Raw genomic sequence first — 14,411 nt, forward strand, 5'->3', positions numbered from 1 at the left:
GAGCTTAAATGGAGCTTCAGTGGTTATGAGAAGCACAAAGTAAATGGTTTTAGAAAAATATATGGCAATCATTGGTAAGGGTTTATGTATTTAATCTGCCTCAATTTGTAACATTAAGGAGATATAACCTATTTTGAACTTAAAAACTTTTGATGAGAAGTGTTCGCGCTTCTGAGTAGAACAGATTTTTTTTTTTTTTGCGGTACGCGGGCCTCTCACTGTTGTGGCCCCTCCCGTTGCGGAGCACAGGCTCCGGACGCGCAGGCTCAGCGGCCATGGCTCACCGGCCCAGCCGCTTCGCGGCATGTGGGAACTTCCCGGACCAGGGCACGAACCCGTGTCCCCTGCATCGGCAGGCGGACTCTCAACCACTGTGCCACCAGGGAAGCCCTAGAACAGATATTTGACAAAGTCTGTTTGTGGTTTCTAAAACCTGATTTTTTTTTTTTCTCAAGAACTCAACCATTGGATTTAAGTGCTATGTCTGAAGAAGAAAAGATATACGTTTCATGCACAATAAAATGTATGAATAAATAAATAACAGTATATTAATAACAATAAAGACCTTCTAGAACTACTTGTAATAATTAGCTTTCCAGGACTCTGGTCCATTTTAATCAGGGAAAAGTATAATCTCAGTTCCATTCTTTGGTTCATCATCTTGCAGAAAAAACTGGGTAGATACACCTTTAAAATAATCTTTATATATTAAATTAAAATTCCTCTTCTCAGGCTATCTGGAGTATCTGGGTCTGAGCTAATTATTTACAAGCCAAAGGCCACCTCCTCCTCTGCCTTCTTTTGTGGACTCTCCACTCAAGCCAAGTCTTAAAAACATCAACACCTTTAATGATAAACTTGCACCCCTGTTATGCTTCTGCCCCTGTTAGCCTAGCTCAGGATCTCCAGCACTGCCCAATACTGGGCTTCCCCCTTTGGCCACAGATTGTATGTTCAGAGCCTGGTAAAGTAAAGCATTAGCATCTTTTTTCTCTAAGGAATCACTGCCAACTTCCTGCTCTTACCCTTCATTAAGGTCTCTAGAGAATCACCTGAGATCACAATCCACGTCCTTCAATAAATCTGGCATTGCAGCCTTTTCTAAGGATTTTACCAAAACATCATTTTTTTAACTATCTATGCTTAAAAAATAATTTCTTACTTGAAAGATACGGGGCATGAGGTCAGTCTGTTTTTACTGGTATTTTGTAGTAATTAGACACTCTAGCAATTTTTTGATGGCAGTCACAGTGCCATGGGTTTTATTGTGAGAAGCATTAGTGGCTTCCTGGAAAAACAAAGGAAGTGTTACACTTACAAATCTTATTGAGGACTGTTTTCAGAAAATTGGCTAAGTTGATAAACACAGTACGGGAAGCCCTCATTATCTGAGACTTGGGAAAAGACCATTTAAAGTAAATCTCCTTAAATACTCTCAAGTGAAAAAAAGCAAGGTGCAAAGCAAAGTATGTACTAAATGAACATTTTTGTAAAATATCTATGTATACATATAGAATACCTCCGGAAGAGCCCCCAAGCAATTGGTAACCAGAGTTGTTTGTGGGGAGAATGAGGTAAGTGGGGACAAGTTACACTCTGCGCCTTTTTGAATATTGTACCATGTGCTTTCATTATCTGGTTTTTAAAAAGGTAGCAAGTATCAGAATGTGAAAAATATCTCTGGTGGATACAAATCCAGAAGTTGGAACTTTAAGATCATTGGTCCCCTTGAAACAAGCTATATCTCAGTCACTGTGGCAGGATCCCAGGTGCTCCTTGCAGGCTTTAGATTGACACAGTGGCTGGGGCAGGGCAGGGGTTGGGGTTGGTGAGGAGGGTCCTGATTTTTTTCTTAAGCACCTTAAGAAAACTAGAAAAAAAGTGCCTTCCTGTTTTGAGGTTGGAAACCTTGATACAGAAATTACAGGGAGGGACTTCCCTGGTGGTGCAGTGGTTAAGAATCCGCCTGCCAATGCAGGGAACATGTGTTCGAGCCCTGGTCTGGGAAGATCCCACATGCCGTGGAGCAACTAAGCCCGTGTGCCGCTACTGAGCTCGGGTGCCACAAGTACTGAAGTCTGTGCACCTAGAGCCCATGCTCCTCAACGAGAGAAGCCACCACAATGAGAAGCCCGTGCACCACAACAAAGAGTAGCCCCTGTCACCACAACTAGAGAAAGTCTGCACGCAGCAACAAAGACACAATGTAGCCAAAAATAGATTAAGTAATTAATTAATTTTTTTAAAAACACATTAAAAAAACAACAAATGAAAGTACAGGGACTCCATAATTTAGGTAAATAAATCTTGGACCAGCTTAGGATATCTGGTGCTACTTAAAGTGAAACTCTCAGAGCTGAGTCAGAAGGGAGAACGGGAATGTTGATTGGATGTTTGATGACATTAAGGAATCATTAATATTTTATACATGATAATGGTATCATAATCTTAAGTGCTTTTCATTTAGAGATATTTACTGGGCATTGATTGATGAAATGATGTGTGAGATTGGCCCTTATAAGTAATCCAATAAGGATTTTGGACATTTGTTGATAATTGTTGAAACTGAGTGATAAGTACATGAAGATTCGCTATTCTGTCCTCTATTTTTGTACATGTTTGGAATTTTCTATTAAAAGAGAAAGCAGAGGTGCACTTTGCACATTGTCTTTCAGTTATTGAAGCTGGTCAGTGAAGAGAGGAAGGAAGCTGAGGGCAGACTGTGAATCTGCAAAATCCTGGAAGACAACCACCAGGGCACCAAGGAAGACAAGGTGAAATAGACACAAGCATTTAGGGCTGCTCCACAGTTCTCAGGACAGGCACATGGGGAAGGAGTTCTCTGGACAACACCCAAGAATCAATCACCACCATGTCACAGAGATGCTGGTGCCCCAGAGTATGAGTCAGGAGTAAGGCCAGCTACAAGGAGAACACAAAAATGAGTGTGTTTGTCTCGGGGGCCCAGAGGTGAGGCCAGGTGAAAATCCTGGGATTGGAGATAAAGGAAACCCAGCCATATTCAATTCAGGAATCAGCCAGTTTATTGCACACAATTAGCCACAACATAGGTCAGTCAAAGGAGGAATAAGGGAGTAACAAGCCACTCCAAGGAGAAGCCAGGAAGGAGGCATCTCAGCACAAGCAGGTGTCTTTGGTCCAGCAATGGACCTTGGGACAATAGTGAGCAGGAAGTCACCCTGGGCTCCCACAGGTAAGCCTCTAGCAGCATCCAATGGAACAGGCTCTCAGCCAGGAAGGGTGGGGTCTTCCAGAGAACAGGCTTCAACTCACTTTGCTCTTGGAGTAAAGGTTACCCCAGGAAAGGGGGTCCTGACTCTATCAGTTCCTCCTTCTGTTCCAGAGAGGTACATAGACCATCAAACTTCTTGTCTAAAGTGATATTCTTAGTTTATCCCTCTAAGACTAAACAACCAGCGTAGAAGTTCACATTGGCCACTGGGACTCCATTTTGAACTACTTAACATGTCTTAAATCCTAAACATATCACACAGGATGAGTAGGAATCATAATACAAAAGAAATCACATCAACAGTTCTGCAGCCTGTGGAAGGAAAACCACATTCACAGAAAGACAGACAAAATGAAAAGGCAGAGGACTCTGTACCAGATGAAGGAACAAGATCAAACCCCAGAAAAACATCTAAATGGAGTGGAGATAGGCAACCTTCCAGGAAAAGAATTCATAATAATGGCAGTGAAGATGATCCAGGACCTTGGAAAAAGAATGGAGGCAAAGATCGAGAAGATGCAAGAAATGTGTTACAAAGACCTAGAAGAATTAAAGAACAAACAGCTAGAAGAATTAAAGAACAAACAAACAGAGATGAACAATACAATAACTGAAATGGAAACTACACTAGAAGGAATCAATAGCAGAATAACTGAGGCAGAAGAATGGATAAGTGACCTGGAAGACAGAATGGTGGAATGCACTGCCATGGAACAGAATAAAGAAAAAAGAATGAAACGAAATGAAGACAGCCTAACAGACCTCTGGGACAACATTAAATGCAACAACATTTGCATTATAGGGGTCCCAGAAGGAGAAGAGAGAGAGAGAGAAAGGACCCAAGAAAATATTTGAAGAGATTATAGTAGAAAATTTCCCTAACATGGGAAATGAAATAGCCACCCAAGTCCAGGAAGCACAGAGAGTCCCAGGCAGGATAAATCCAAGGAGAAACAGGCCGAGACACATAGCAATCAAACTGACAAAAATTAAAGACAAAGAAAAATTATTGAAAGCAACAAGGGAAAAATGACAAATTACATACAAGGGAACTCCCATAAGTTTAACAGCTGATTTTTCAGAAGAAACTCTACAAGCCAGAAGGGAGTGGCATGATATATTTAATGGGATGAAAGGGAAGAACCTACAACCAAGATTACTCTATCTGGCAAGGTTCTCATTCAGATTCAACAGAGAAATCAAAAGCTTTACAGACAGGGCTTCCCTGGTGGCGCAGTGGTTGAGAGTCCACCTGCCGACGCAGGGGACACGGGTTCATGCTCCGGTCCAGGAAGATCCCACGTGCCGCGGAGCGGCTGGGCCCGTGAGCCATGGCCGCTGAGCCTGCGCGTCCGGAGCCTGTTGCTCCGCAACGGGAGAGGCCACAACAGTGAGAGGCCCCCGTACTGCAAAACAAAACAAAACAAAACAAATAAAATAAAAAAAAATAAATGACACAATAGACCAGATAGATTTAATTGATATTTACAGGACATTCCATCCAGAAACAGCAGATTACACTTTCTTCTCAAGTGCACACAGAACATTCTCCAGGATAGACCACATCTTGGGTCACAAATCAAACCTCGGTAAATTTAAGAAAACTGATATCAAACATCTTTTCTGACCCCAACGCTATGAGACTGGAAATCAATTACAGGGGAAAAAATGTAGAAAACACAAACACATGGAGGCTAAAGAAGACGTTACTAATAACCAAGAGATCACTGAAGAAATCAAGGAGGAAATCACAAAATACCTAGAGACAAATTACAGTGAAAACATGATGATTCAAAACCGATGGGATGCAGCAAAAGCATCCCATTTTATCTCAGATAAAATCTAACCTTACACCTAAAGGAACTAGAGAAAGAAGAAAAAACAAAACCCAAAGTTAGTAGAAGGAAAGAAATCATAAAGATCAGAGCAGAAATAAAGGAAATAGAAACAAAGAAAACAATAGCAAAGATCAATAAAACTAAAAGCTCATTCTTTGAGAATATAAACAAAATTGATAAACCATTAGCCAGATTCATCAAGAAAAAGAGGGAGAGGACTCAAATCAATAAAATTAGAAATGAAAAAGGAGAAGTTACAACGGACAACACAGAAATACAAAGCATCAAAAGAGACTACTACAAGCAATACTATGCCAATAAAATGGACAACCTGGAAGAAAGGGACAAATTCTTAGAAAGGTAAAACTTTCCAAGACTGAACCAGGAAGAAATAGAAAATATGAACAGAACAATCACAAGTAATGAATTGAAACTGTGATTAAAAATCTTCCAACAAACAAAAGTCCAGGACTAGATGGCTTCACAGGTGAGTTCTATCAAACATTTAGAGAAGAGCTAACACCCATCCTTCTCAAACTCTTCCAAAACTTTCAGAGGAAGGAACACTCCCAAACTCATTCTATGAAGCCACCATCACCCTGATACCAAAACCAAAGATATCACAAAAAAAGAAAATTAGGGACCAATATCACTGATGAATATAGATGCAAAAATCAACAAAATGCTAGCAATCAGAATTCAACAACACATTAAAAGGATCATACACCATGATCAAGTGGGATTTATCCCAGGGATGCAAGGATTCTTCAATATAGGCAAGTCAATCAATGTGATACACCATATTGACAAGTTGAAGAATAAAAACCATATGATCATCTAAATAGATCCAGAAAAAGCTTTTGACAAAATTCAACACCCATTTATGATAAAAACAGTCCAGAAAGTGGGCATAGAGTGAACCTACCTTAACATAATAAAGGCCATGTATGATAAACTCAGAGCAAACGTCATTCTCAATGGTGAGAAATTGAAAGCATTTCCTCTAAGATCAGGAACAAGACAAGGTTGCCCACCCTCACCACTATTATTCAACATAGTTTTGGAAGTCCTAGCCACAGCAATCAGAGAAGAAAAAGAAATAAAAGGAATACAAATTGGAAAAGAAGATGTAAAACTGTCACTGCTTGCAGATGACTTGATACTATACATAGAGAATCCTAAATATGCCACCAGAAAACTCCTAGAGCTAATCAATGAATCTGGTAAAGTTACAGGATACAAAATTAATACACGGAAATCTCTTGCATTCCTATACACTAACAACAAAAGATCAGAAAGAGAAATTAAGGAAACAATCCTATTCACCATTGCAACAAAAAGAATAAAATACCTAGGAATAAACCTACCTAAGAAGGTAAGAGGCCCGTACTCAGAAAACTATGACACTGATGAAAGAAATCAAAGATGACACAAACATATGGAGAGATATACCATGTTCTTAGATTGGAAGAATCAATATTGTGAAGATGACTATACTACCTAAAGCAATCTACAGATTCAATGCAATCCCTATCAAATTACCAGTGGCATTTTTTACAGAACTAGAACAAAAAATCTTAAAATTTGTATGGAGACACAAAAGACCCTGAATAGCCAAAGCAGTCTTGAGGGTAAAAATGGAGTTGGAGGAATCAGACTCCCTGACTTCAGACTATACTACAAAGCTACAGTAATCAAGACAATATGGTACTGGCACAAAAACAGAAATATAGATCAATGGAACAGGATAGAAAGCCCAGAGATAAACCCAAACACCTATCGTCAACTAATCTATCACAAAGGAGGCATGATATACAATGGAGAAAAGACACTCTCTTAAATAAGTGGTGCTGGGAAAACTGGACAGCTACATGTAAAAGAATGAAATTAGAACACTCCCTAACACCATACATGAAAATAAACTCAAAATGGATTAGAGTCCTAAATGTAAGACCGGACACTATAAAGCTCTTAGAGGAAAACATAGGAAGAACACTCTTTGACATAAATCACAGCAAGATCTTTTTTGATCCACCTGCTAGAGCAATGGAAATAAAAACAAAAATAAACAAATGGGACCTAATGAAACTTAAAAGCTTTGCACAGCAAAGGAAACTACAAACAAGATGAAAAGACAACCCTAAGAATGGGAGAAAATATTTGCAAACAAATCAACAAAGGATTAATCTCCAAATGTATAAACAGCTCATGCAGGTCAATATCAAAAAAAAAACAAACAACCCAATCCAAAAATGGGCAGAAGACCTAAATAGACATTTCTCCAAAGAAGACATACAGATGGCCAAGAAGCACATGAAAAGCTGCTCAACATCACTAATTATTAGACAAATGCAAGTGAAATCTACAATGAGGTATCACATCACACCACTTAGAATGGGCATCATCAGAAAATCTACAAACAACAAATGCTGGAGAGGGTGTGGAGAAAAGGCAATTTAAATTGATATAGCCACTATGGAGAACAGTATGGAGGTTCCTTAAAAAACTAAAAATAGAATTACCATATGACCCAGCAATCCCACTACTGGGCATATACCCAGAGAAAACCATAATTCAAAAAGACACATGCACCCCAATGTTCACTGCAGCACTATTTACAATAGCCAGGTCTTGTAAGCAACCTAAATGCCCATCAACAGATGAACTGATAAAGAAGATGTGGTACATACATACAATGGAATATTACTCAGCCACAAAAAGGAACAAAATTGGGTCATTTGTAGAGACGTGGATGGATCTAAAGACTGTCATACAGAGTGAAGTAAGTCAGAAAGAGAAAAACAAATATTGTATATTAACGCATATATGTGGAACCTAGAAAAATGGTACAGATGAACCGGTTTGCAGGGCAGAAATAAAGACACAGATGTAGAGAGCAAACGTATGGACACCAAGGGGGGGAAATGGTGGGGGTGGGGGGCGGTGTGGCGGTGGAATGAATTGGGAGATTGGGATTGATATATATACAGTAATATGTATAAAAGACATAACTAATAAAAACCTCCTATATAAAAATAAATAAAATAAAACCCAAAAAAAAGAAAAAAATCACATCATAACACAGGCTTAAAATGGAAAGCTGTTTATTTCTGTATCACATTGGTCAAGTCAGAGGTGAAGTTCCAAGGCAAGCAGAGGGGCTGTGCAGCCGTCAGGGGTCCCTGTACACTTCATGGGCACAGGCTTCTCTCAGGCCCTGAGGCAGCCCCTTACCCTTATAGTCCAAGAGAGTAGAGCAGCAGGATGAAGGAAGAGACCAAAAAGTGGGCAAAGAGGGAGAGCCAGCTGTTTCTTAAGAAAGGTTCTTAGAAGCTTGCCACGAGGAAGTCTAAGACCAGGCTGCATGTGGCACCCATACATATCAGTACATTTTAGAGTCTGGGCAGAATCTGCCACTTATGAAAAGCAAAGAACAGCACTCACCAAACTCTAAGTGAACATGTACAGACTGTCCAGAGACAGTAACCTCTTAAGAAGCAGAAAATCTCACCACTTTTTCCTGATTGCTTTCTATGGAAAAAAGGTGGCCCAGAAAGGCTTGAACAAGAACCTTTTTCTTACAGAAAGTCCTAAAACCAAAAATTAAGAATACAGGCTTGGGTCATTTTTATACACACTTTGGGGTATTATCAGGGTATCCGAATTGATGAAAATCTTGTGATCAATATGCAGAGGGGCTGGTGGTGGGCTAGAATGTCCATAATGTTTTCTGAGTTTTCTAAACATACTGATCTAATCCCAGCTAACCTCCCTCATTCCCCCTCCCTTCTCTTCAACTGTTCCAGGGTTTTTCTAATTTGTTTTGGTTTTTAATGCAAGAATTAAAGTTAAATTAAAGCTAAAATGGAATTAAATTTTAAATTAATTAATAGACTTAATTCAAGAATGAAAATTAAAGTGCACTCTGTCCTCTAGTCCACTGGTTTCTAAGTGTGGTCCCCACCAGCATCACTTGGGAACTGATTACAAATGCAAATTTTGGGGCCCCACCCCAGACCTACTGAATTCATCCAAGAGATTCTGAGGCACAATAAACTTTTGGAACCAGTTCTTTAGTCCAGTGATTTTCAACACTGGCTGCACACTGAAATCACCTAGAAAACTTGGAGAAGTACCACTGTCTGGGTCCCAACGCCGAGGTTCCAATTTGATTGGTTTAGGACGTGGTTTGGGGTCTGGGAACTTTTGAAATTCCTCACATGATTGTAAGGAGAAACCAGGGCTGAGAACCATTGCTCCGGCCACTTATGTCATCTGAGCCTTTATGGCCAAATAAAGTCGTTCAAATCAACTGTCTTGGAGTGGTGGGGAATTAGTCTTCCTCCCAAATAGAGATGTTGAAGGTAGTGTAAGTTTTTCCCCGTCCCTGTGACTCAGGTGGGAAGGACTGAGTTCCTCCTTCACCATTAGCCTTGGTTAGAGCTCAGCCTGGCCCTCACCCTTCTTTCCCTGCATCTCCACAGCCTTTTCTTGTTCTCCTTCCCCACCTAGCCTATAGTTTTAGTCAGTTATGCTAATTGAGGCAGGGTGGGATAGGTACTTAATCAGTTTAGTCCAAGAAGACCACAGTGGAAAGAACATTATGTATAAAACGTATTGCTTGGAGGGATAGTGAGGGAGAGGCAGAGGTAGATGTGAAAAAAAGATTAAGGGGTATGATTCCGTCCAAGTTTGGGTGGGGAGGTATTTTATTAAGGATTCCCAGATGGGGGTAGTAAGGGCTGAGGGCTGGAAAGCTGAAATTTGAGAAGGGCTGTTGGAAGGGAGGTAGGAGGTACAATAATAATTGATTGATATTATCCTAATATACCAATTAGATTCAGAATTGTAATTATCCTCATACTACTATTGCTTTTTGAGACAACCAGAGCTCTGTTCCCCAAATTGACTCCACCTTTACCCCCAGAGCCAATTAAAACCTTTCTTTCAGTCCACACCACAATTTGCAACAGTGGGAGGGGTTAGCTGGGGGATGGGAAGAAGGAACTTACACAGATGTGTTAGGGGGATGGGCACACCAAGATGCTTTCTTCTATCAATCCATAAGTAATACCAAACAATTGTTTCATTACTAAAAGACTAGTCAAAATGCAATACCTCTTCCTGAATAATTTTAAAGTATTTTAAAAACTGGGATTAAAAATGTTTCCAACATGATAAGGAGTATGTTAAATAAATAGCCAACTTCACATGTCACCAAAGATACTAGATGATGTCACTAATTGGCAACAAATACCACAATCTACAAGCAAGGCCCAGAGCTAAACAATCGAGGTGAATTATCAAATTTAATCCATATAACAATCCTAAAGGCTGGGTTTCTTATTAATCCCTCTTTACTAAGTAGGAAACTGAGGCATAGAGAAGTTGGATAACTTGTCCAAAATCACATAACTGAAAGTAACAAAAATAGGATTTGAGCCCTGGGAAGCTGGCTCTGGTGGAAAGCAAGCTAGTGCTCCTGGAGAGGAGTGAGGGGAGACTGTGGGGGAGGGCATCTGAGAGAATTTATTCCCCCTGACCTATTAATCCTTGCAGGGTTTAAGACAGGAGTGACCTGATGGATAGTTTAAAAGAATCATTTTGGTCCCCGGGTGGAAGTGAACTATGGAAAGGTGGGGGTGGAGCAAGGAGGTTAGGAGGCTGTCACAACTGTCCAGATGGGATACGTGTGAGGTTTAGATTAGGGTTGTAGCAACAGACATGCTAAGGAGTTGGATATGTGAAATATTTTGCTAAGGAAAAATACCGATTGGCGACAGGATGAGAATGTGACCCAGCCCCCATCATTTCCCCTGGGCCACAGTGATTCAGATAGGAAAAAAAGAAACAGGCCAATCATTGGCCACTGGCATTTTCCCTTTAACGTTTGATGAAGAAAAAACTCGCTCAGGTCCTTTAGCTGGGATGAAGGAAAGCTTAGAACTTAAATCCCCCTGAAGAAGAGACAGAAAGTCCCTTAAAGCAAATGGTCCTTGAGAGAAGCTGAAATATGCAGATTATAATACATACTCTTATCTCTAGTCCTAGGAAACTGGGGCTGCCTTCTCTTTAGCACTCAAAGACATGAGAAGCCCAGGGACCTTCCCAGCTTTTCAAATTGCACTTCTAACCTATTGGTGAGTTCTGAAATCAAATAAGTGTGTGAGACCAGCATTTTTTCTAATAAAATATAATAAAAGAAAATTATAGTGTTATCACTCGTCATAGGTATTGTCTCAGAAAACTTTTGTTTCAACAATACAAACACCTGTTAAGGTGGATTGGGGTGGTCCCCACCTAGGCCCAGTGTCAGAGAAGGGCAAGGAGACCCCTGAAATAAAATCATATGGATCAAAAGGGAATAACAACAGCAACAAAACACCACAACTGGGCTGTCCCTCATCTCCAATGGAGTTGGAAACAAACAGGAGATGACAATTCTGTTAGGGAACCGTTGACCAAAACCGCTCACACTGGCCAGGCACGATGAGTTGTCTCACCACAGGAGGTCCTGATAAAGAACATGGTGCTGCCACTGAAAATTAACCAGGAGAATTCGGGATGGGCCAAAAGGAAGGAGGAGATGCCATCCCATAATACTGTCCTACCAACTTCCCAGAATCCTTTGCGCTAGACTCCAGCTTGGCTGAGAGATATTGGCGCCGCCAGGAAGGACCCTGAATCAGACCAAATATGGGCCAAGCAAGATGACTGGCCAGAGACAACCCAGAAACTAACCCTATTACCATAAAACCTGAGACTGTGAGCCACGTGGCAGAGCAGTTCTCCTGGGTTCCCTTACCCTGCAGCTCTCCGCCCAGCCACAGCCCCTTCCCAATACAGTAAGTCCCCTACATATGAACGAGTTCCGTTCCGAGAGCACGTTCGTAAGTCCAATTTGTTCGTAAGTCCAACAAAGTTAGCCTACGTACCCAACTAACACAATCGGCTATACAGTAATGTACTGTAATAGGTTTATAATACTTTTCACACAAATAATACATAAAAACAGACACACAAACTAAAGAAAACATTTTTAATCCTACAGTACAGTACCTTGAAAAGTACAGTAGTACAGTACAACAGCTGGCGTAGAGGGGCTGGCATTGAGTTAACAGGCAAGAAGAGTTACTGACTGGAGGAGGGAGAGGAGGAAGATGGAGGGCATGCTGCAGTTTCACTCACACCTGATGTTGATGGCACAGGTTCTGGTTCCTTGCTAGATTCAATTCTATCTACCCTCTTGAAAAAACGATCCAGTGATGTCTGGGTAGGAGCTCTTTTTTTCTTGTCATAGATGACACGGTAGTGCTGGATTACATTCTGATCGGCTGCTGCAACCTTCATGTGCCGTTCTACGTTCGGGTCCTATGACTCAAAAACTAACAGTGCCTCCTCAAGTAAAGAAAATCCCCTTGCCATTTCCTGTGTTGTGAATCTCTTTGGTTCTTCAGTTACTTCTTCCTATTGTCTTTGTCCCTTCTCTGGGCCTGCAGTTCCATCAGGACTTCATTAGTAAGCTCCTCGTGTTGCACAGCAAGTTCCATCATTATCGCTTGGCGCTTCTTAGCAGTACCAACTACATCACCGCTGCTTTTACGCTTGCTTCTGGACAACTTGGGCTTGAAATAAAGATACTGTACTACTGTACTCTATACGGTACTGTACAGTAAAATACACACAAGCACAACCACTTGTAGAGGATGCACGTACGTGACAATGTATGCCAGACACATGAACTAACATGTGATTGGACATGTGAACGTACATTTGCATCTTTGAAAGTTTACAACTTGAAGGTTCTTATGTAGGGGACTTACTGTAAAGTCTTTTGCTTTGTCAGTACATATGTCTCCTCAAGCAATTCATTTCTGAGTGTTAGACAAGAGCCCACTCTTGGGCCCTGGAAGGGGTCCCTCTTCCTGCAACAATTCTGGGTCTCTTTGGAAAGGAAGTCAAAGTCAGAGTCCAGAACATGTCCCAACCCAGCATTCCTAGGACAGATGCCACCTTGGAAGTGGCTGACTCAGTAAAATTTTAAAAATACAACCCGAAAGCCCCTGAATGGTTTGAAAAGGAGCCATCATGAGAATTTAAGACTGGGGTGTGGGAAACTGCAGTCTAGGACAGTGTGGGTATGATGGGGGGGAGGGGCACAAATTACAGATAGGTTGTGAGAGGATCCAGTGTTCCAAACAGTCATTTCCCTCCTTATATAATTGAGTCCAGAAGGTCCAGAATCTTAGAGAAACTGTTACTGGACCAAACTTGGGTCTGCTCACCCGTGTGTAGTAAAGCCAATCTATTGACAACGAGTTGTGGTAGAGGGAAGTGCAACATTAACTGCAGGGCACCAAGCAAGGAGTCCAGGACAGATACTCTCTGACTGACCCTATTGGCACCTTTTTGGCCATCATATATACAATACCACTTTGACAACCACCCAATATGCCAATTATTGAACATTCTCATTAGGACAAACATGAATCACCACTAACACTACCTCAGTGAAAGGTTCTTTGTCTTTCAAGAAAGTAAAAATAAAAAACAGTTCTTTCCCAGTACATTTGTCTCTCTCATTTAACTTTCATGTCAAAATATCTCACTCTGGCATCTCATTCTTCTTTTTCCCCAGACAGTTATCATTATCAGGAATTATACTATAGAAAAGGCATGAAATAATGAAAAAGGCATTGTTCCTATCCACAAAATGTAATAATTTAATTTATAATCGAAAACTCCCCATTGTATATACTACAGAATAAATGCACAGTGTAGTCTCTAATCATCACAGATGTTTGGCTGAGAGATATAATTAAAGACTGAAAAACTGAGGCTTTAAAGTGCTTAATAACACCCCCTACACCCCATAGTTATTTAGCTGCAAGGTCTACAAAATACACCTTCAAATCAATAAAAATTGCTTAGCTACAAAGTCTACAAAATTGTCTCTTCTTGGGTCATTCTGACGTTTCTCACATCAGAGATCTCATTCACCTCACAGGACGTTTCTAGGAAGGGATGAGTTCCTGATGGACAGATGGTTAGGGGGCCACCATTATCACCTTCTCCGGGGAGCTCAGGACTAAAGAACGGACACAAAGGCTCCAAACAGGAGAAATTACTGTGTATGTAGATGAGGGTATCATTGCTAACATCAAAAAACTTGATTTCTTCCAACTCAATATCTAGAAAAATTCCTACTTGGCTAAGGCCAGGGCTTGCAGGAATTCTGGTTTCTGGGATGGAGCAGGTATAGATTATTCCCGCCTTCATGCTGATGATCCAGAAGCCATGTTCAGAGGAAAAACCGCTCT

General features: G+C 40.8%; 1 protein-coding gene across 1 annotated transcript in view; it reads right to left on the bottom strand.

The window, feature by feature from the left end:
• Positions 1 to 11,636: 11,636 nt before the first annotated feature.
• RFPL4B (ret finger protein like 4B) overlaps positions 11,637 to 14,411 on the bottom strand; it is a 3,385-nt gene continuing 610 nt past the window's right edge. The window contains exons 2-3 of the mRNA XM_007452600.1: positions 14,074 to 14,409; positions 11,637 to 11,771 (exon numbers count right to left, since the gene is read on the bottom strand). Of these exons, the coding sequence (XP_007452662.1) occupies positions 11,637 to 11,771; positions 14,074 to 14,409 (471 nt within the window). The remainder of the gene's footprint in view (positions 11,772 to 14,073; positions 14,410 to 14,411) is intronic.

Source organism: Lipotes vexillifer, unplaced genomic scaffold, assembly GCF_000442215.2.
Source record: "Lipotes vexillifer unplaced genomic scaffold, Lipotes_vexillifer_v1.1 scaffold463, whole genome shotgun sequence".
Classification (NCBI taxonomy): Eukaryota; Metazoa; Chordata; class Mammalia; order Artiodactyla; family Lipotidae; genus Lipotes; species Lipotes vexillifer.